The sequence below is a fragment of the Salmo salar genome, chromosome 13 (assembly GCF_965601325.2).
Source record: "Salmo salar chromosome 13, fSalSal1, whole genome shotgun sequence".
NCBI classification, from domain to species: Eukaryota; Metazoa; Chordata; class Actinopteri; order Salmoniformes; family Salmonidae; genus Salmo; species Salmo salar.
In genome coordinates, this window is record NC_138303.1 from 87,616,256 (window position 1) to 87,639,947 (window position 23,692).

The 23,692-nt window shown below is 39.6% G+C and overlaps 1 protein-coding gene and 1 pseudogene across 2 annotated transcripts; both read right to left on the minus strand.

Moving 5' to 3' along the window:
- Positions 1-2,292: 2,292 nt before the first annotated feature.
- On the minus strand, positions 2,293-9,149 carry LOC106567789 (APC membrane recruitment protein 1). Of its 2 annotated transcripts, none has more exons than XM_014137528.3 (2): positions 8,866-9,149; positions 2,293-7,946 (listed from the first exon to the last, which is right to left on the minus strand). In XM_014137528.3, the coding sequence occupies exons 1-2, from the start codon at positions 8,957-8,959 to the stop codon at positions 4,753-4,755; spliced, it is 3,288 nt and encodes a 1,095-aa protein (XP_013993003.1). In that variant the 5' UTR covers positions 8,960-9,149; the 3' UTR covers positions 2,293-4,752. The 2 variants fall into 2 exon arrangements, with proteins under 2 accessions (XP_013993003.1, XP_013993004.1); XM_014137529.3 differs by having other exon boundaries at positions 2,293-8,049; positions 8,866-8,968.
- Positions 9,150-11,307: 2,158 nt separating this feature from the next.
- Positions 11,308-19,072, minus strand: LOC106568032 (ankyrin repeat and SOCS box protein 12-like; annotated as a pseudogene).
- Between the last annotated feature and the right edge of the window lie 4,620 nt (positions 19,073-23,692).

Below are 23,692 nucleotides of genomic sequence, written 5' to 3' on the forward strand. Positions count from 1 at the left end.
CTAAATCAGGAGCAAAAACAAGAATAGTTCCAGTTTCCTGTGTCGCAACTCCTCTGGAGACTGCGTGGTTGAGCACAGTAGTTGGCCGCAAAAGGTCTAAGATGATGGCCAGGGAACCTCAAGAGTAACATTTCACATCATCTCAATGTGTTTAAAGGTCAGGGAGCACAAGGAATTACATAACTCAGGAAAATAGCTCTTCTCTCATGGTTTGCACACAAAAGACAGTCACACATAAATACACAAAGATGAATAACTGTAAGGTAATCATACACAAGCTTTATGGTGTAGCCTACTGAATTGTGGTCAGGGTGTGAGATTTAATTTGATGCATTTCTAAGTATTTTTCCAGTGGCAACACACCGACTTATCTTGAAGTTCCAGGTGTTTTGTCAACACTACCACACTAACTCTAATATACTATTTGTGAAGTAGGCTTCAAACTATTATGCCATGGTACTCAATCTGTTCCCTCTCACTGCAAATCCAGATAACACAATACCTACTGGGCACAGACTGGTTGAATCAACGCTGTTTCAACGTAATTTGTCAAAGTATGGCGATGTGCAATCTAAGTGGAAAATACATTGGATTTGAAAAATTCCTTAACGTCAACTTTTGTTTTAAGGGTGAAATTTCAACCACAGGATTATCTCATCATGGTAATCAATTTTCAACAGACAAACCTTGTTGAATTTGTACCTTCAAGACAATGTCAGATCTTCAACAGTATAGCCACCATCAGAAAGAAAAAAATCTGTGAAGCACCACCTACTGGAGAGTATTTCCATCTACAGCTATCCATTCTGCGTCCCATCCAGGGTTCTAAACATGCCCAACCCTGCTAAATGTAGGTATTTATCACTGACTACTACCAATGGGCTATCTTCAGAATGGTCATTGAGAGATCTCTTAATAAGTAAATAGATTCACTGTTGCTACTGAAGTAATTCCAAAGGGTAGGTTAACTAGGTTTAAGAGTACAAATAAAATGTAACCATACCTTATGTCATATCATCAATGATACTATTTAGGCCCATATATAGCATTTGCAAAGTCATCCAAAGCTATTGTATTGTTTCAATTCAACCTAGGGTTCAACTAAAAATAGACAATACATATAGGCCTAGGGTTTCAGTTGATTTCACATTTCATCTTCCAAGTTAATAATTAATATGTTGGATTCACGTCTCCATCTCAACCACAGATCAATTGCTATAATAATCTGCACAGACTCTCAAACAGCATTGATCACTTGCACTATGTACTTTAATGTAATCTCAACTGCAATCCAGGTCATTGGGTTGTGCTATTAGATAAAGCACAGTGATAACACATTAAGTTGTATAATAAATACAAAATATCTGACATTGAATTCCCATTTCAACTTTGTTGTGCTTTTAAATGGTTGAATGTGCAGTGATAACACATTTAGATTAAAAAAACTAAAATCTGGTTGAAAGCAGTGATAACATTGAGAATTCAAAAAACTTCTGGCTGTCTTGAGTGGGTGAATAAAGGTTGAAATCTCACTGATCAACATCTCAACCATTGAAAAAAATGTCCATGTAGAAATGATGTGGTGTTTCCCAGTGGGTAGCCGAGAGTCAATGGTTGTACAGCAAATGGGGAGGAATTTGGAGGCTTGCTCACAACAGATGAGACTGCAGACTGACCTTGATGTCATTTCATTTAGCAAACTATTTCAGCATTAGCAAGCTCCAACCGAAACATCAACTATTATTGGCTGCTAGCGCCATCAAAAGGTCCAGGATTGTATGCTCCTGGATTGTTGAGGTCTCATTTGCTGTTGTAAAGTTATTTGTCCAGCAGAGGGTAGCGTCTCTAGATCTACAGATATCAGCCTTACTTCTCATTGACGCCAAACCCATCACTGGTGTGTGTGTGTGTGGCCAAAGAGCTCTATTATCATGTAATGTGACGAAAGCGTCAGTTCCAATCCAAGTGCCAAAGCTGTTTAGCAAACTCCAGGCATTTACATTTGTTGGATGATATGAAAATAGAGCTCCTTGGCCATGCACACCAGTGGTGGGTTTGGCATCGAAATGAGAATGCATGAGCAAAAAAAATATATATAATAATAATAATAAACATGCCTAGTGTAAAATATGGTGGTGGATCTTTGATGTTATGGGGCTATTTTCCCTCCACTGGTCCCTGGGCACTTGTTAAGGTCAACAGCATCAATAACTTTACCCAGTACCTGGATATTTTAGCCAAAAGGCTAAAACTTGGCAACACGTGGATCTTCCAGCAAGACAATAACCCCAATAACTTTTATTTATTTTTTTAATCACAAAGAAATTGTTAATTGGCCACAAAAATCAACATTTTGCAATGGCCATTTCAGTCTCCGGACTTGAAAGCGATTGAAAACCTGTGGTTTGAAAAGGGCAGTCCATAAGAGCAATGTATATCAAGGATCTGGAAGTATTCTGTATGGTGGAATGGTCTAAGATACCTCCCAATGTGTTCTCTAACTCATAAAACATTTTACAAAAAACGCTCAGTGACGTTAACCTCACAAGGTGAGGTATTGAAAACAGGGGTATCAAAAATTTGGCCCACCTTGTTAAACAAAATCTCTTTCTCTGAGCGATTGCATTAGTAAAAAATTTGTAGCATACAATATACATAGTATTTTAATTATTTTATAGTAATTTTTTCTCAACTTTATCAAGGGCGTCAATAATTTCAGACCCCACTGTATATGCTACATGTAGGCATAGAAATTTGAACATTTGCTTTCATTCATACCAGCTGCTTCGGCGTGTACGTGACAAATCAAGAAATTGATATACATATACAGCCTATTCCTTATTGTTGAAAAAGATACAAATTACAGATGTGCCCTTTGTCAATGCCAGTGAGAGCAAAAACATACTAAAGCTCCCATAATTGGTTTTGTCAACATGGGAAAACTCATCTTTGGGCATGAAATTGTCACAGATAGCTTACCACAACAAATTCAGTTGTAACAGCTGACAGAAAACAATAACATAGGGAAAATCTAACTTAAAAAGGGGCAATCTGCAGCAGTTACATACATTTGTAGACTTAATGTTCTTGAAGAATAAAATGCCAAGATGCCTCATGAGATTACTGCAACTGCCATACCCAATCAGAACACAAAATGTCTTATTCCTTTGTTTGTAATTAATGTTGCTAAAAGTAAACAAACACTGTATAGCCTAAAATCACGATTAAAACTATCATTTTGATATCATCATTGATACATATTAGGTCTGTTCATGAGTTTGAAAGTGGATACATTTCTTCTGCCCTATCCCTCAGCTGTTTACCAGATCAGTGGGGGGTGCCCGCTTTGTTATTGTTGGAACTGCAGATTGCCACTTTAAAGACAAGAATCATGATAAGATGTATTAATGCTCAAAATACAAAAGTTAAACATGTAGCCATGTGCTCAGTAAATACATAAAACTAACTGTAGTTAGGACAGGTCTTACAGATGAAACAGACAATGTAGTGTAGAAAAGAAAGTGCTGAGATGTAGAAACAAATGCGGAGTTGGTCAATGAGTATAATATATCGAAAAGGTCTTACAATAGTATGATAATCACAGAAATAAGGAACATTTATGATGAATCTACTAAAATCGGCACACAAAAAAAATATCCCAACCATCCCCTTGTTTTTTGTCTTTTTATCTACAAACAAAACAAATGTATCAAGGATTTAAGTGCAAGGCTGCATTCTATTCTTCATAGTGCTAGACAAAAAAAATGGTAACTGGGGCAATATCCCAAAATGCCAACCAGCATGATACAATTTCACAGACTTTGCCAGCAGACAGTTGAGCTACGATTACCTGGGTAAAATCAATCTATATCAGTTTTCAGCAGATGGATTGGTTGTGAATACAAATTTAACATCACTTTTTAGAATTCTTGCAGAGGTACTACAGAATACAAATCTAAAGAACAAAGCATTACTTTCAGATATCAGATTCTGTCAACCAAAAATAAAACATACAGCGTAACCATTATTTTTTTTAAAGGTACAACTGTTAACTGATGTAAGATTAAATAAATTCTAAATGTAAAACACATTGTAACACACAGTTTACAGCCTACCAACAAAATCAGTTTCACGAAAATGTAAGACATTATCGATGCATTTCCCCCTACATTTGATATCTAAAAAAGGTTAACTGACCTGCTATCCAAATCTGCATGTTGAAGCTGAATCTTATAAATGCATCACAATCTAATACCATCATAATAGTGTACTAGCACAAAGACTGCAGTAAACAGCTTTCTGGAAAGAAAGTCATTAAAAAGACTAAAGGCTACCTACAACTTGACAGGGTGAAAATACCATGTAGTTTAACTACCAATATGTGTAATAAAATGTGATGTGCAGCCTAACGCTGGGCTGAGCAAATGCAAGGTATACTCCGGCCTGAACATTTTAATGAAAGATTGCATGGGAGAGTCTGTATTTTGATGACTGTTCACAAGATAACGCAGCATGATAGAACAGCACAGGCTTCCTTATCCATTGCAACACAAATTCTAAGGCTTGTACATCACATTGAAATACAATAGCTTATTAATCAAAACAGCGTATTTGCAATGTGTAATAACGGTAACAGACAATCATTCTATTTTCGGTGATGTAAACGTACTAGATGGTGTCTTTTTGGTGGCACATAGTATGAAAACGTGGGATACAGGCCTATATGCTAACTGTAGAGGTTTCATCCCATTTTTAGGGATTTGCTCCAGACATGTGTTTGTTACATTCAACAGGGCGCACCATTTCCACTGCTTTTCTTCCCTTACTGGTGAAGTCTGGCAACTGCTCATAGTCCACTGGGCTTACAGGACTCCCAGACTCAGAGCAAAGATGAGGCATTCCATGGGTGATCCCCACTGGCCTAATCTTACTGTGTTGATTATAAGGATGAGAGTCAACAGTCGATGTGTAAAAAAGGGCCTCACCCCCACCACCTGATGCCTTATCTGATCTCCCATAGTGGGCATGAGGTCGACCAGGGGCCTGAGGCCGACAGGATTCTGATTGCAAAGGAAGATGAGATGGCCTATGCAACGGTCCTGTATTCTGAGGGATAGAATTACAGGATACTCTGTCAGCCAGTTTGCTAGCTGAGATCGGATGAGGTTTACAGTTTGGGACTCGACTAACAGGCTGACTGAATGATACCATGCGTCCGTCTTGGGTTTGATAGAGACTGTGCGTCTGCTCTTTTCTTTTCCCATCTGCTCCTGGGTGGGTTACAGTCCCCTCAGTCTCTGGTTGCCATGACTGCAACATGTTTCTATTGTCCCCGTTTTCTGAAGTGGAAATGTGACCATTATTTTTGCGGTGAAGTAAGGACACCATCTTTGAGACTCTTTCAGTTCTAGGGCATGACGCTAGCGCTGCCCCACTCCCTAAATACATGTCAGTCATCTCTAACTCCAAGCTCTCTGTGTCCAGGGATCTACTCCTCCTATTTAAGGCCAGAGGACTCGGCAGAGGAGCCAGTAGACTCGACTGATGGACTCGTGTAAGGCTAAGGTGACGTGGCAGGCTGGCGATTCCCCAAGTATTACTGAGGAGACTCCGTTCATAGAGGTCAAACATTTGTAAGTCACATTCAGCAAACGCATCCTTTTGCAGGTAGCTTTCTTCAAACACTTCATAAGGCGACGTGATGTCTTCCTCCTCCATTACCATATCCATCTGCTGGTCATATTCCCCCTCATTATCCATGTCCACGACATCAAATGTGACAATGGCAGGGAGGGATTGCATGTTTTGGGAAAAGGGAGAGCCTGACTCAGAGCCTTCCATGCTTTCAGTTGAATTACTATAAAACTGTGACTGTTTCGTAAAGTCCACTAGGGCTTGGGAGAAGCAAATTGCCTGGTCATCCTTCAAGTCATTATTTGTTTCTTTAGAAATATCATGATTTCCTCTTAAGTGGGGGGACTGTGGCTTGTTTTGCTCAGGGCACATTCCTTGTGATTGACATGTTTTTGAGGCAAGGGAGCTAAAAGCTGCATCTGACATTCTCTCACTATTCCCACCATTACAGGCTTTGAAATATCTCTGCTCTATGGCATGCGATCGGTATTCTTTTTTATTCAAAGCCTCTGGGTTGACCTGGTCCTCTTTCATGGAGGCTTGTGTTTTTGTGTTGACCTTAGAAATGCTTTCCTGGAAGCTATTATCTTGGTGGATCCTCCCTTTGGTGAACAGAGCCTGCTCTTTGGAAAGTTTACACATGCTTTTCAACTCCGCACAGAGAAGGTCCTGCTGGATCAAAGTCAGCCTGTCCTCTTCCATTAGATCTGTTTCAGGAGTAAACATAGCATTTACATCACTACACTGAGCTGGTATTTCTAAAAACTCAAGTGGATCAGGCAGCTTAGATTTTTCAAGAGGTGGACTGATAAGACTGTCATCGGGCTCAAAAAGCTCATACAGAGCGTCGCCACTGTAACTGTCCCTTGGTAGTCTATCCGTCCTGATCTTGTCAACTTTGTCACGTCCGTCTTCATCTTGTCCTGGGGTGGTAGAGTCATAGTAACCCTCATCGCTGTTAGGAACTGACTCTTGATGGTCGCTCTGAGGGGTCATGACATCCGCAGATGTAAGGGTGGTCTCTGTAACTTCAACATCACCATTGCTGTTGTTGCTGATGTCCATGTTATAGGAGCTAGATGGCTCTTCAGGTGTCATCCTAGGACTTTCACTGTGTTCTAGAAAGTCTGGTTCCTGGCTGTCTGTATAGCACATGTTCTCTGCAGCATCATTTTCCCAGAGGTCGTGGAGATAATCTCCAGCCACCTCATCAGGGGTGGCCATTTCTTCTCCTCCACCTTGGTAGGTAACATAACAGGAACTCCTTTTGCCTGCATTTCGACTCCTTTCCCCCGAGACTGTGCTCTCTGCAATACTGTCATCATCTTGATCAGCTATTATGTCACCACAGCCAGTGAGTGAGTCAAAACTCTTCAGTGATGCCACATCACCATAAAGCAAGCTTATTTGAGATGAGCCAGTAGGCAGCTGTACGTTCACTGTAGACTCTAGGTTGGTGTTCGGGAGAGAACCAGGTTCAGTGGTTTCATGGAGTGTCTCTTCATGTTTATTTGGGATATCATTCTTTGCTACAATGTCCTTGCCTTTCATCAGTTCCCCTACAAGAGAATCCACACTCCTTTGTTTCACCATGTTGTTCTCAGACACTATGACATCAACATTAATACATTCAGGTGCAATAGTCAAACAATCTTCGACATTTGCAGAAACAGGCACATTGGATTCAGACAAACTGTTCAGGCACTCAGTGTCATTTTGGTCAATCTTAGTCTGGGCAATAGGCACCTCTTTGTTGCAGACATGAGACATTGCAACCATTTCATTTTTTTCTAAATCACAATTTCTATTCTTTCTATGACGCCTGATGCTGTTAAAAAGTCCCCTCAAACCCTTTTTCTGCCGGGGGAGGGAGAAGGACTTCTGATCACCAGTAGAGTGACCAAATTCACTACAACAAGTGCTAGGAGTCTGGCTGTGGTACTCAAAATCTCCTGCTGGAACATATCCACTTCCCAGACTGTCCTCCCAACCTGCCTTGCTAAGTCCATCATGCGTTTTACTCTTGCTTACTCCCTTTTTAGAGGCACACTTGTTCTGATTTTTGTTCCTCCCTCCAAAGAAGTTGGGCAAAACACAAATGCTTTTACGTCCGCCAAAGAATCTTAAGGCAGTCCTCTTCAGTTTCCCTGATGGCTGAGGCTCTGGGGGCACAGCATCAAATGTGTCAGATGGAGGCTTTACCTCAGTCTGTGAATCCTGGCCACCCATGACTGTCTGCTCACAGCCAGCAGACAAATGCTTTGTATAACTTGCTGGCTCATTTCCTCCGCAGGGCTCCATGGCAACACAATCTACAGGAAGATGAAATGAACAGAGAGCATGACAGTCATCACCATCAGGTGCAAAGAAGACTGCTGCCAAGCCATCCTACAAAACCATTTGCTTCCATGTTTTCTGAAATGTAGGACAAATGAAGGATTAGGCATAGAATGATTAGATTGTTTTATACACTGGTGGGCCTACATCAAGCATGTTGGAATGGTTTTCTTCACATTAGAAGAAATAACACGTTTATAGTTAATGATCTGACAAACCTTTCACAACAGCAGTGTCATGCTATCTGCATAAAAAGTATAAAGCAAGTTGTCCATTATCTAGGTGCAACAGTATGCGCAGATAAATAAACAATAGGACGTGCCAAAACTGTTTTAACTTGGCATAGCTATCAAGTCACCACCTGTTTTGGAAACAAAATCATTAGCTATGTAGGCCTAATTGTTTATTACGCTATGCGACACACTACGCGAGAAAACAGAGAAACATGACGTTTGTTACCCAAGCAGTCGTCGGGTTAGGACAACAACAAAGCTTAGCTATGTGTAGCTAATGCCTAACGTTAGCATGTGTGTGGCCTGTAAATCTGAAGGACGTAAACGAACGTTACCAGCAAATTATCAGCTAATATTCCGAAATTGAGGTGATTGTATTAATCTAGCTTGCTAGCCATCTAGCTAGCTACTTCCAAGAAATAACATTTTACTTTCTTGCTACAGTAACTACCATTGTTGGGAAATATACACACTGGCAGTAGAGGTGATAAGCTACGTTAGCTAACTAGCTAACTAGTTAGCTAGCCTAAAATACAATAATTCCCTGCAAGCGTCAAACGGTGGCTAGCATTACAACGAGGGAAACGTTCGCCAAATTTTCAAAACACCGACCCAATAAAAATCGTGTTTAGGCGACGGGGAAAAATATAAATTAACCAACCTTGTTGTTTGGCTGCTACACCCCAGGATAATATACACAATAAATCCGATTCACTTTGTTCAGTCGCGTTAACAGTCTGGAGCCTCTTGTTCATGTGCGCATTGAATTCTGGTAGTCGTAGTGAGGACGGGGTATGTCTTTCTTTTTAGTTATCGTCCATTGTAAATACTAGAAGAAAAAGACACGAGAAATTAGAAACTTGTCAGTTGTAAGAAATAATATCTCATACATTTCGTGAAAATAAAGTAAAAATAAACGACAAAATAATCACAAAACAGAAAAGTAGGGTCGGAGCTTGCACTCTTCTTGGCCTCCGGATGCTCAAACTAGGATAATTTCGCCAACAAGACATTCATTTCATAATTTGATGGTCAATTTATCTTTCATTTTATAGTTGCGTAGTATTTACCTCAAATACCCCAGTATGCCTGCACATTGTACATTTGTTACTGGCAGACCCTGCATATAGCTTCCTCTCTTATTTCCTATTTCTCGTGTTTTTTATACATTCAATACTGCACTGTTGAGTAGGGTTTGGAAGTTAAGCGTTTCACTGTACATACTTGAAACGTTGTTAGGTCTACATGGCTATTATCATAGCTCAGTTTAAATTGTATTGTTAGTAGACAACTGGAACGTCAGCTACACCATCAATGTAATGTCAATTATGTATATTATTACTTGCATGGTGCACTCCACCAATGAGATATGTATCTATAAATATATATCTCAATGGTGGAATGCACAATGGACATAATAATATACAGGGCCTTCAGGAAGTATTCATACCCCTTGACTTATTCAGCCTGAATTAAAAATGAATCAAATAGATTTGTTTCTCACCCATCTACACACAATACCCCATAATGACAAACTAAAAACATGTTTTTAGAAATGTTTGCAAATGTATTGAAAATGAAATAATTTACATAAGTATTCACTCCCCTGAGTCAATACTTTGTAGAAGCATCTTTGGCAGCGATTACAGCTGTGAGTCTTTCTGGGTGTCTCTAAGAGGTTGCCACACCTGGATTGTGCGACATTTGCCCATTATTCTTTTCAAAATTATTCAAGCTCTGTCAAATGGGTTGTTGATCATTGCTAGACAACCTTTTTAAGGTCTTGCCATAGATTTTCAAGTAGATTTAAATCAAAACTGTAACTTGGCCACAGTAACATTCACTGTCTTCTTAGTAAGCAACTCCATTGTATATTTGGCCCTGTGTTTTAGGTTATTGTCCTGCTGAAAGGTGAATTATTCTCCCAGTGTCTGGTGGAAAGCAGACTGAACCAGGTTTTCCTCCAGGATTTTTCCTGTGCATAGTTCCATTCCATTTCTTGTTTTATCCTGAAAAACTCCCCAGTCCTTAACAATTACAAGGATACCCATAACATGATGCAGCCATCACTATGCTTGAAAGTATGGAGAGTGGTACTCGGTAATGTGTTGTATTGGATTTGCCCAAACATAACACTTTGTATTCAGAACATTCAGTCAATTAGGTTAGTATTGTGGAGGAACAACAATGTTGTTGATCCATTCTCATAGTGAATGGCCTCATAGTGAAATCCCTGAGAGGTTTCCTTCCTCTCCAGCAACTGAGTTAGGAAGGACCACCTGTATCTTTGTAGTGACTGGGTGTATTGATACACCATCCAAAGTGTAATTAATAACTTCACCATGCTCAAAGGGATATTCAATGACTGTTTTATGTTTTTTACCGATCTACCAATAGGTGTCCTTCTTTGCAAGGCAGTGGTAAATCTCCCTGGTCTTTGTGATTGAATCTGTGTTTGAAATTCAATGCTCGACTGAGGGATCTTACAGATAATTGTGTGAGGGCTACAAAGATGAGGGAGTCATTCAGAAATCATGTTAAACACTATTATTGCACACAGAGTAAGTCTATGCAACTTATTATGTAACTTGTTAAGCACATTTCTACTACTGAACGTATTTATGCTTGCCGTAACAAAGAATTGAATACTTGACTCAAGACATTTCAGCTTTTGATTGTTGTTTAATTGTTTATTAATTTTAAACATTACAAAAACAGAATTCCACTTTGACATTACGGGGTATTTTTTGTGTGTAGACCAGTGACCCCAAAATATCTAAATTGAATTCATTTTAAATTCAGGCTGCAACACAACAAAATGTGGGGAAAAATTCAAGGGGTGTATGCACATAAAGTGTAAAAATAAAATAAATGTTCTGTTGCAAAATTTGTTCAAGCCATTTTAATGGCTGTAATTTTTACAGTACCTTATATTTTATACTTACATTGCAGTCTTTCAAAATGCACATAAATTCAAACAGATGTATATTACACAAATATTCTCTAAAACAAAGGACAAAAATGTGCAACTTCACTATGAAATGTTTTGCAAAAAGTAAGCATTATATTTCATGTAGCAAAAGTATAGTGACAGTATATGCTTTCAACAGAGATATATAGCAGTTTTTGGGACTGATTTGTAATGCAAGAAGTTTATCATGCTTGATGGCATTTCCAAATGGTCAATGGACTGGATTTTGTTGATCTTCCTGAGGTATCCTCGGATGGCAAGTCGGCACTGTGATACGAGGGACTTTGGACAACCTAGCAAAGAGAATTGAATTTGAGTTAGTTAATGTGTAATAATCAGGTATTTTTAATTCACAGATTCAAGAGTTTATTCAAATAGCCAAATGCTGCACGGTTGGTAAAGCAGTACAGTACTGTATTGTCAAGTAGCAATTCAATAAAAAAAAATAAAAAAAACCTAGATGTCAATAAAAACATTAACAGAAATCAATTGGAGAATACTAAGGTTAATCAACAGCATAACTCCATCACCTCTTTCTTGCAGCAGCAGCTCCACAGCCTCATTCTGCTTTGTGGATTTCTCTATGATGAGAGTTGGGAAGTAGACATTTGCACCAAAGTCAATCAAGAGTTGGATGTACTCCACCCCACAGCCCTGTCTGAGGCACATTTCAAGGACAGTCTTGGGCTGCTTGATTTTTCTAAGAAGCTGTGCATCTGTGCAGTTGTAATTTGGATCAGCCCCGTAAGAGAAGCAATACTTTAAAGCAGTCTAAGTGTCCATACACAGCAGAAAGATAGAGGAGGCCACTAGAAACACTGGCACTTGAAGTAAACAGCAAGACTTTGGACCTGGAGATGACCTCAGCACCATGTTTAAGTAGTTGCATCAGAATCTCAACATCCCCTTCTCTAGCTGAAGTCAAGACAGGGGAGCAGTTGTTATACAAGCTGCCACTGGGGTTAGCACCTGCCCTGAGGAGGGCTAAAACACAGTTCAAGTATTTCCCACAGACAGCTGTGAAGATTGGTGTCTGAGCCTTCACGTCTAGAAAGTCCACCTCCACTCCGTGGGGCAGTAGAACCTGCAGACACCCGAGATGACCTTTAGATGCAGCCATTCGTAAAGGTGTTCCTGGGATACCGCAGCCGCTCCTACAGTTGAGAAACTTCTTGTACTTTTCTTGAGAGACCAGCTCATCAAGGAGTCTTTCATCATTGTTGGACACTACATGATGGAGCAGTTGACTTTCACCCCTGTAGTCCTCCTCTTCTTTTACAACCATTTTTAACTGGATCTATAAATCTGGTTCGTAGCAAGAAAGAAAAACATAATAAATAAGGCTCATCAAATTATGTGCATTTAAAGGCCTTTTTTAAAAGGCTGTTGATGGCTATCTAGTTAAAGTTAGCTAGCTATTTTTTTTATGAGGGAGTACAAGGTGGACATTTTCACCAATTGAAAGTTAGTTATGCTATGCACACAACAATAAATGGAAGAATCTTTAATAATCACTTAATATTAGTCTGTTTGCTCGCAAATAGCTTCTTTAGCAATTTTAGTTATGTTTATAGCTAGCTAGTAGTTGACTTCCTGAATGACAATCCATATTCGATTATTTCGGTGTGCATACGCCGCATTCAAAACAACTGGGAACTCCGAAATTTCCGACTTAATGCCGCGTTCACCTAATAGTCGAGAAATCCTCTCCTAATTTGCTATGAAAATCACTTTGTATCGACGTGCCATGAAAAAGAGACCGAGGTAAAGTTGGTTTTATATTCACACATCCGGACATTCAACAGACACTCAACAAACATTCATCAGACATTCAACAGACATTTGCCAACAGCCATTGAAAAATGTAAAAATCAATAACTAATTCACTGTTTGTCACAGAATCATCAAGCTAGATATGATTTCTTCGATAAATGTCTAGCATACTTTTACAACCTTTGTTTTGAGTAGAAATTCCAGTTTTGAATTGATATAAATACATAACATCTATGAAATGCCATTTAAAGCTACAGTTGAAGTCGGAAGTTTACATACACTTAGGTTGGAGTCATTAAAATTCGTTTTTTAACCACTCCACAAATTTCTTGTTAACAAACTATAGTTTTGGCAAGTCGGTTAGGACATCGACTTTGTGCATGACACAAGTCATTTTTCCAACAATTGTTTACAGACAGATTATTTCACTTATAATTCACTGTATCACAATTCCAGTGGGTCAAATGTTTACGTACACTAATGATGTCATGGCTTTAGAAGCTTATGATACACTAATTGACATAATTTGAGTCAATTGGAGATGTACTTGTGGATGTATTTCAAGGCCTACCTTCAAACTCACTGCCTCTTTGCTTGACATCATGGGAAAATCAAAAGAAATCAGCCAAGACCTCAGAAAAGACCTCCAACAGTCTGGTTCATCCTTGGGAGCAATTTCCAAACGCCTGAAGTTACCATGTTCATCTGTACAAACAATAGTATGCAAGTATAAACACCATGGGACCACGCAGCCATCATACCGCTCAGAAAGGATACGCGTTCTGTCTCCTAGAGATGAACGTACTTTGGTGCGAAAAGTGCAAATCAATCCCAGAACAACAGCAAAGGACCTTGTGAAGATGCTGGAGGAAACAGGTACAAAATATCTATATCCACAGTAAAACGAGTCCTATATCGACATAACCTGAAAGGGCGCTCAGCAAGGAAGAAGCCACTGCTCCAAAACCGCCATAAAAAAGCCAGACTACGGTTTGCAACTGCACATGCCGACAAAGATCATACTTTTTGGAGAAATGTCCTCTGGTCTGATGAAACAAAAATAGAACTGTTTGGCCACAATGACCATCGTTATGTTTGGAGGAAAAAGGGGGAGGCTTGCAAGCCGAAGAACACCATCCCAACTCTGAAGCACGGGGGTGGCAGCATCATGTTGTGGGGGTGCTTTGCTGCAGGTGCACTTCACAAAATAGATGGCATCACGAGGACGGAAAATTATGTGGATATTTATTTTTATTTTTATTTCACCTTTTTTTAACCAGGTAGGCAAGTTGAGAACAAGTTCTCCTTTACAATTGCGACCTGGCCAAGATAAAGCAAAGCAGTTCGACACATACAACAACACAGAGTTACACATGGAGTAAAACAAACATACAGTCAATAATACAGTAGAAAATAAGTCTATATACAATGTGAGCAAATGAGGTGAGATAAGGGAGGTAAAGGCAAAAAAGGCCATGGTGGTAAAGTAAATACAATATAGCAAGTAAAACACTGGAATGGTAGATTTGTAATGGAAGAAAGTGCAAAGTAGAAATAGAAATAATGGGGTGCAAAGGAGCTAAATAAATAAATAAATAAATACAGTAGGGGAAGGGGTAGTTGTTTGGGCTAAATTATAGATGGGCTATGTACAGGTGCATTGATCTGTGAGCTGCTCTGACAGCTGGTGTTTAAAGCTAGTGAGGGAGATAAGTGTTTCCAGTTTCAGAGATTTTTGTAGTTCGTTCCAGTCATTGGCAGCAGAGAACTGGAAGGAGAGACGACCAAAGGAGGAATTGGCTTTGGGGGTGACCAGAGAGATATATCTGTTGGAGCGCGTGCTACAAGTGCGTGCTGTTATGGTGACCTGTGAGCTGAGATAAGGGGGGACTTTACCTAGCAGGGTCTTGTAGATGACCTGGAGCCAGTGGGTTTGGCGACGAGTATGAAGCAAGGGCCAGCCAACGAGAGCGTACAGGTCGCAGTGGTGGGTAGTATATGGGGCTTTGGTGACAAAACGGATGGCACTGTGATAGACTGCATCCAGTTTATTGAGTAGGGTATTGGAGGCTATTTTGTAAATGACATCGCCGAAGTCGAGGATCGGTAGGATGGTCAGTTTTATGAGGGTATGTTTGGCAGCATGAGTGAAGGATGCTTTGTTGCGAAATAGGAAGCCAATTCTAGATTTAACTTTGGATTGGAGATGTTTGATGTGAGTCTGGAAGGAGAGCTTACAGTCTAACTAGACACCTAGGTATTTGTAGTTGTCCACATATTCTAAGTCAGAACCGTCCAGAGTAGTGATGCTGGACGGGCGGGCAGGTGCGGGCAGCGATCGGTTGAAGAGCATGCATTTAGTTTTACTTGTATTTAAGAGCAGTTGGAGGCCACAGAAGGAAAGTTGTATTCCATTGAAGCTCATCTGGAGGGTTGTTAACACAGTGTCCAAAGAAGGGCCAGAAGTATACAGAATGGTGTCGTATATTGAAGCAACATCTCAAGACATCAGTCAGGAAGTTAAAGCTTGGTCGCAAATGGGTCTTCCAAATGGACAATGACCCCAAACATACTTCGAAAGTTGTGGCAAAATGGCTTCAGGACAACAAAGTCAAGGTATTGGAGTGGCCATCAAAAAGCCCTGACCTCAATCCTATAGAAAATTTGTGGGCAGAACTGAAAAAGCATGTGCGAGCAAGGAGGTGTACAAACCTGACTCAGTTACACCAGCTCTGTCAGGAGGAATGGGCCAAAATTCACCCAACTTATTGTGGGAAGCTTGTGGAAGGCTACCCGAAATGTTTGACCCAAGTTAAACAATTTAAAGGCAATGCTACCAAATACTATTTGAGTGTATTTTACCTTCTGACCCACTGGTAATGTGATGAAAGAAATAAAAGCTGAAATAAATAATTCTCTCTACTATTATTCTGACATTTCACATTCTTAAAAGAAAGTGGTGATCCTAACTGACCTAAAACAGGGAATTTTTACTAGGATTAAATGTCAGGAATTGTGAAAAACCGAGTTTAAATGTACTTTGCTAAGGTGTATGTAAACTTCCGACTTCAACTGTCTCTAAATCAATAACTTTTTCACTGATTATGACAGAATCATTAAACTATGTATGATTTATTCTAAAAATGTGTAGTATACTTTTACAACCTTTGCTTTGAGTAAAGACATAAAATCTCAAATATTGCATTTAAAGATGAAGAAATCTAATTCAGTGATTGTCTCAGAAAAAAGTGAAAATATGCATTTATTTGCAATAACTTTAAAGAAATTTTAATTTCAAGTGCAATTTGTTCTATATGAAGTTAGACAATGTTTACATAAAGTTGTACAATGTTTACAATCTTAAACTGTATGCCAAATCAATGTTCGCATTTTTAGTGCAACAGTTCCACAATTTAAAGTAGTTACAAGGCACAACAGTCAGTTATTTATACTTCTCTAATTTAACAGCAAAGAGGCCCCATCCAATCATTTTCTATTTTGGCTTTGTTGAAGTCCTTCTTTGTCATCCCCAGACAAGCTGAATGGTACCATCTCTGGCACACAGAGCATTCTATCTTCAGTATTATAAACATAAAACAGGGTTATGTTTATTTACATGTAAATTACAGTTCTGGAATACCCAAATTCTGTTAGATGCTTTTGCAATTAGGAACATTTTGAAATTGAATTGGATTTTTGTTCAATTACTAAATTGACTTTAAATGACATGCATTTGACCACAATCCTGACAGAAGCACACATAACTGTGGTGTTAATCATCGTTGAGTATTCAGGCAATATAAATCATATAGTAATAAAGACATACATTTGCAAAAAGTGTATGCTTGATAAAAAAAAGGTATCACACATCAATGTTGTAATATCAAAAATTACAATAATGGCAGTCTTTGAAATCCAAATCAGTTTAATCGTCACTTGTGCCAGATATAATCTGTGTAACTATTACAGTGAATTGCTGTCATAGTATGTATCTAGTATCTCTCATAGTAGAATAATACAATAGAGTAATGATAATAGAGCATTAGAGCAATAACTAGGGTTGCAATGGGCTGGAATTTTCCCAGAAATTTTCCATGGGAAGTTAAGCCCGGGAAATGTGGGAATTTTCCTTAAATTCATCAAAAAAGTTAGCTTATAACAGTGAACCTTTTTTGTGGGATACACATAAGGCAATTCTAGGTCTTGTGGCATATTTTGGTTAAACTATCCCCAATTCAATGGAATTGCAGTGCACTCTTCCATCACATGTACAGCTGATTCTCAAGATCTTGCACACTAATGAGATGCTATTGAGCCCACACTACTACACTGTCTGAGCCAAGGACTACATGCTTTCTGGTAAGTTTTGATTACAATACTGGGTGGGGTGAATATATTTTATATGACATACATAATTTTTTGTTAAATAATAAATAGTAGCCTAGAACAAAGTGTGTTTAAATCATTTCTAACTAATTTCTGCCAGTTAGTTTTTACCACCATGTGGGGTTTAGCTTGCTTGAGCCTGCTAACTGAGTGTTAATTCACCTGTTTCCATACATGTTTAATTTTAAAACCTTTATCTTACAAAGGAGTTGTTTACTCTAACTGCTTAACTATTTATCTGTACATGGAATTATATTTTTTCTTTTTTACAAAGAAAATTCTAATCTTTGCCACGGGTACTATCTGATGTGTGGAGACATTTCACTGCAGCTAATGTAGAAGGAAAACCTGTGTGCATTTGCAAATACTGTGCCAAATCATATGTGAAGATTGCAACAAAGATGCCGAATCATTGGACACAAGTATACTGGCAAGAGCATCCTGTCTGGTGCAGAGATCAACAAGGCCTATGGTGTCATCACTACAGTGTCTCGCCACCTTGGCCTGGATGAGGGCAATGTTCTTGGCAGTCTGGCAAAGTACACTTTCAAGCAAGGGCTTTGGGATGGAGATGCAATATGGCAGTCGTGCCAACATATCTCATCAGCCACCTGGTGGAAGGGACTTTGTGGATCTGAGGCTCTTTCCCCTGTTGCCTCCATCATCCTCCAAATCCCACCAACATCAGCCGCCTCAGAGAGCAACTGGTCCTTGTTTGGGAACCAATACAAGGGTTGACCAATACAAGGATTGAAAAATTGGTGGCCATCCAGGCAAATTTGAGGCTTTTTGAGCCTGACAACGAGCCATCCTCATCAAGGTTGGAAAGTGACAGTAAAGAGGAGGCCTCAGAGTCTGATGTTCAAGAGGTGGATATTGAGGAGGTCAAGGGAGAAGACATGGAAGCCTGAGAGGAAGACAACCAAAGCTTTAGTTTCTAGACTATCATTTTACAGATGTATGTTGAAAACGTTTTGGGAGATGCGATGGATCATTGGGGATCATTCAGTATTCCCTTTCTTTTGTTGTTCAGTGAAATCATCCCATGTGAAGAGTCAACTCATTTAATTAAAGTTCAATTCGTAACTAAATTGTCATTTTTTTCTATTGGAAGGATTTAATAATTTGCAAGTTGTCTACTTATGATAAGGTAAAAGGTTTATGTTTCTGTCTGCACATGATATGGTAAATATATCCAATGCAAAAAAAATCTACATTTAAATGGTTTTAGTATTAATTTGCATATATTTCCGTTAATTCCCATTTATTTCCGTTAATTCCCACGGAATGTTTCCACCTCTGAATATTCCCCAAAATGTGCAACCCTAGCAATAACAAGGATAACCCTGATAAAAAAGTTTCAAGACAAAGTTTCATACTTCTAAATGTCTTGAAGGATGAAACTACATGAGTTTTCATAGCCTACTGTTATATTACACAAAGGCAAATCCAGTTGGTCAGATGACCATCCTTTTTCTCTGGATGATGCAAAGCACACATTGAGCAGTCTTGCTTCGCATTGAAGACTGATTAAAAAAGAGGACCGCATTTTTATGCATTGTTGACACATTTAAAGACACTTTCTGGAACCCATAGTTCTAAAGGTTGTGCTTCAAAGACACAATCTGTCCCTCACAGTTGCATACTACATTGTTCTCACTGTCTGTGCTTTGCCCCCTTCCCACACCCTGTAGCAAAGGGTTCCCCAAAGATCGTCTTTCTGCTTTACACAACCCATTGGAGCCAAAAGTTTACCTGGAAAACACCTAGTCAACCTTGTTGTAAGCTACTGTAAGTCTGAGAATTTCCCTCTTTTTTTTCTGTATTTCCTGTTAGCCTAATGCAGAATAAAAATAACACCTCCCCCTAATGGCTAAGACATAAAAACAGCAAGGTTCCATGAGATCACCATGTGGGATTTAGAAATATATGTAACATGAATTACAATAACTACATCAAACCTACATCAAAGTATATTCAACCTCCCAAAATGTATTTTCCAGTATCAGTATTTGCTTTTTTCCTGAGGTAATTGATTCAAGTGTTTTAGTAATATATCTCTTGACACAATGATGAAAATAATCATGGCCTCTAAACCTTCAAGCTGCATAATGGACCCTATTCCAACTAAACTACTGAAAGAGCTGCTTTCTGTGCTTGGCCCTCCTATGTTGAACATAATAAACGGCTCTCTATCCACCGGATGTGTACCAAACTCACTGAAAGCGGCAGTAATAAAGTCTCTCTTGAAAAAGCCAAATCTTGACCCAGAAATTATAAAAAACTATCGGCCTATATCGAATCTTCCATTCCTCTCAATTTTTTTTGACAAAGCTGCAACTCACTGCCTTCCTGAAGACAAACAATGTATACGAAACACTTGGTTTTAGTCTGGTTTTAGACCCCATCATAGCACTGAGACTGCACTTGTGAAGGTGGTAAATGACCTTTTAATGACGTCAGACCGAGGCTCTGCATCTGTCCTTGTGCTCCTAGATCTTAGTGCTGCTTTTGATACCATTGATCACCACATTCTTTTGGAGAGATTGGAAACCCAAATTGGTCTACATGGACAAGTTCTGGCCTGATTTAGGTCTTATCTGTCGGAAAGATATCAGTTTGTCTCTGTGAATGGTTTGTCCTCTGACAAATCAACTGTACATTTCGGTGTTCCTCAAGGTTCCGTTTTAGGACCACTATTGTTTTCACTATATATTTTACCTCTTGGGGATGTCATTCAAAAACATAATGTTAAATTTCACTGCTATGCGGATGACACACAGCTGTACATTTCAATGAAACATGGTGAAGCCCCAAAATTGCCCTCGCTAGAAGCCTGTGTCTCAGACATAAGGAAGTGGATGGCTGCAAACCTTCTACTTTTAAACTCGGACAAAACAGAGATGCTTGTTCTAGGTCCCAAGAAACAAAGAGATCTTCTGTTGAATCTGACAATTAATATGGATGGTTGTACAGTCGTCTCAAATAAAACTGTGAAGGACCTCGGCGTTACTCTGGACCCTGATCTCTCTTTTGAAGAACATATCAAGACTGTTTCAAGGACAGCTTTTTTCCATCTACGTAACATTGCAAAAATCTGAAACTTTCTGTCCAAAAATGACGCAGAAAAATTAATCCATGCCTTTGTTACTTCTAGGTTGGACTACTGCAATGCTCTACTTTCCGGCTACCCGGATAAAGCACTAAATAAACTTCAGTTAGTGCTAAATACGGCTGCTACAATCCTGACTAGAAACAAAAAATGTGATCATATTACTCCAGTGCTAGCCTCCCTACACTGGCTTCCTGTTAAGGCAAGGGCTGATTTCAAGGTTTTACTGCTAACCTACAAAGCATTACATGGGCTTGCTCCTACCTATCTTTCCGATTTGGTCCTGCCGTACATACCTACACGTACGCTACGGTCACAAGACGCGGGCCTCCTAATTGTTCCTAGAATTTCTAAGCAAACAGCTGGAGGCAGGGCTTTCTCCTATAGAGCTAATTTTTTTATGGAATAGTCTGCCTACCCATGTGAGAGACGCAGACTCAGTCTCAACCTTTAAGTCTTTACTGAAGACTCATCTCTTCAGTAGGTCCTATGATTAAGTGTAGTCTGGCCCAGGGGTGTGAAGGTGAACGGAAAGGCTGGAGCAACGATCCGCACTTGCTGTCTCTGCCTGGCCGGTTTCCCCTCTTTCCACTGGGATTCTCTGCCTCTACCCCTATTACGGGGGCTGAGTCACTGGCTTACTGGTGTTCTTCCATGCCGTCCCTGGGAGGGGTGCGTCACTTGAGTGGGTTGAGTCACTGACGTGGTCTTCCTGTCTGGGTTGGCGCTGTGGCGGAGATCTTTGTGGGCTATACTCGGCCTTGTCCCGGGATGATATGTTGGTGGTTGGAGATATCCCTCCAGTGGTGTGGAGGCTGTGCTTTGGCAAAGTGGGTGGGGTTATATCCTACCTGTTTGGCCCTGTTTCATCGGATGGGGCCACAGTGTCTCCTGACCCCTCCTGTCTCAGCCTCCAGTATTTATGCTGCAGTAGTTTATGTGTCGGGGGCTAGGGTCAGTCTGTCACATCTGGAGTATTTCTCGTCTTTTCCGGTGTTCTGTGTGAATTTAAGTATGCTCTCTCTAATTCTCTCTTTCTTTCTTTCTCTCTCTCGGAGGACCTGAGCCCTAGGACCATGCCTCAGGACTACCTAGCTTGATGACTCCTTGCTGTCCCCAGTTCACCTGGCCGTGCTGCTGCTCCAGTTCCAACTGTTCTGCCTGCAGCTATGGAACCCTGACCTGTTCACCGGACGTGCTACCTGTCCCAGACCTGCTGTACCAGACCTGCTGGAACCCTGACCTGCTGTTTTCAACTCTCTAGAGACAGCAGGAGCGGTAGAGATACTCTCAAAGATCGGCTATGAAAAAGCCAACTGACACTCTTGTGTTACTGACTTGTTGCACCCTCGACAACTACTATGATTATTATTATTTGACCATGCTGGTCATTTATGAACATTTGAACATCTTGGCCATGCGCTATTATAATCTCCACCTGGCACAGCCAGAAGAGGACTGGCCACCCCTCATAGCCTGGTTCCTCTCTAGGTTTCTTCCTAGGTTTTGGCCTTTCTAGGGAGTTTTTCCTAGCCACCGTGCTTCTACACCTGCATTGCTTGCTGTTTGGGGTTTTAGGCTGGGTTTCTGTACAGCACTTTGAGATATCAGCTGATGTAAGAAGGGCTATATAAATACATTTGATTTGAACTGTTCAATATGTTTAATACCCCAGGTATTCCCTGAACACATTCTGGAAAGTCTATAGATACACTGGTCAGTGGTCACTTTATTAGGTACAACCCTCTTTGCATCTGGAACAGCGTGAATTCAAAACAGTTGATGAAACTGGGAAAGTTTTTAAGTCCAGTTGGAGTTTATTACAGTCAGTACAAGCTGAGTGTTGGAATTATTTAAAAAACGTTTTGGAACTTTTCTGAGTTACAAAAGACCATCACAGACTGTGTTGTCATTTTGCACATTCTAAAGTTCAAACAAACAGTAACAGAATACCGGAATACTTCTCTGCATGCTTTAGTGTCTAGCAAGCCAAGACCACTGGACTTGATGTATGTAAGAGCAAATTATTTTCATTAATAGGGTGGTGAAGCTAATAAAGTGTCAACTGAGTGTAGCTATCACAAACAAATCCTTTTGAGCAGTGTCTGTCTGTTATATGTTTGATCAATGGGTATAATGGTAAATCTGATCCCCAAGGTCCTCATAGGCTCACTTGGATATATAGAGTTGGAGGTAAAGAAAAAAAGATGAAACACTGGCAGAATTCTTTCATCCACATAAAATATTTATTTTAAAGTATAAATACCCTTCTAAGACCACTGTCTTTCTGGACGTTTCAAGAGGTTTGTAAATAGTTATTTCTGCAAGGAATGTGGCTTGAAAGGGATACGGTAATACCTATGTAGGTGACGTAGTTTCTACACTGGTATAATGGGTATAATGTGTGGTAGTTGCACACCTCCCTGCTGAATTTTGTAGAGCTGATTTGGGACAGTTCCTATTTTTTTCGTGATCTTTTGTGGAAAACCACATTTTCACATAGGCTTTGTGCTAGCAGTTTAAGAGAGAAAGAGAGCAAATAGCATAGGGACAGCCTGGTTGAAGTTTTAATGGTTAGTGCCAGTAGATTGCAGAGGGGTTCACATACAGTTCAGAGGCAAATCATAATGTATACATTTAGCCCAAAAACCAAACATGCACCGTCTAGTTCTTATATTAGTGCTTTTTTTTGTTATCCACCCTCTGGTATTTTTCAATACCCATGCTAATATATATACACACATACACACAGTGGAATGTCCATGTTGATTCTCTTGATCCATCCACCTGTCTTCTTTGTTAGTCAGGCCTGACCCCTTCATCATGTAGTTTTTTCCTGAAATCTAATTTAATACGACTGAAGATGCAGAATTTTCTTCCAGGCCCCTTCTAATAGTGTATAACAGACTCGTTAGAACTTTGACCACACACCCTCTAGCCAGACTATATGCCCTCTATCAAAAACTGGGATTTTTACTCAAAACAAAAGTTATAAAAGTATGCAAGACATTTATTGAATAAATCATACATAGTTTCATGTTTATGTGACAAACGGTGAATTAGTTATAGATTTTTTACCGCTTTAAATAGCCTTTTATAGATTTTATGTATTTTTATCAAGTCAAAGGTGGAATTTCTACTCAAAACAAAGGTTGTAAAAGTATGCTAGACATTTATAGAATAAATCATATCTAGCTTGATGATTCTGTGACAAACGGTGAATTATTTGATTTTTACATTTTTAAA

Excerpts from the sequence above, each read along its gene's own strand:
- LOC106567789 (XM_014137528.3), bottom strand. The coding sequence starts at position 8,959 with ATGAACAAGAGGCTCCAGACTGTTAACGCGACTGAACAAAGTGAATCG. Across the intron at positions 7,947-8,865 it reads TGTAGCAGCCAAACAACAAG|ATTGTGTTGCCATGGAGCCC; the intron begins GTTGGTTAATTT and ends ATCTTCCTGTAG.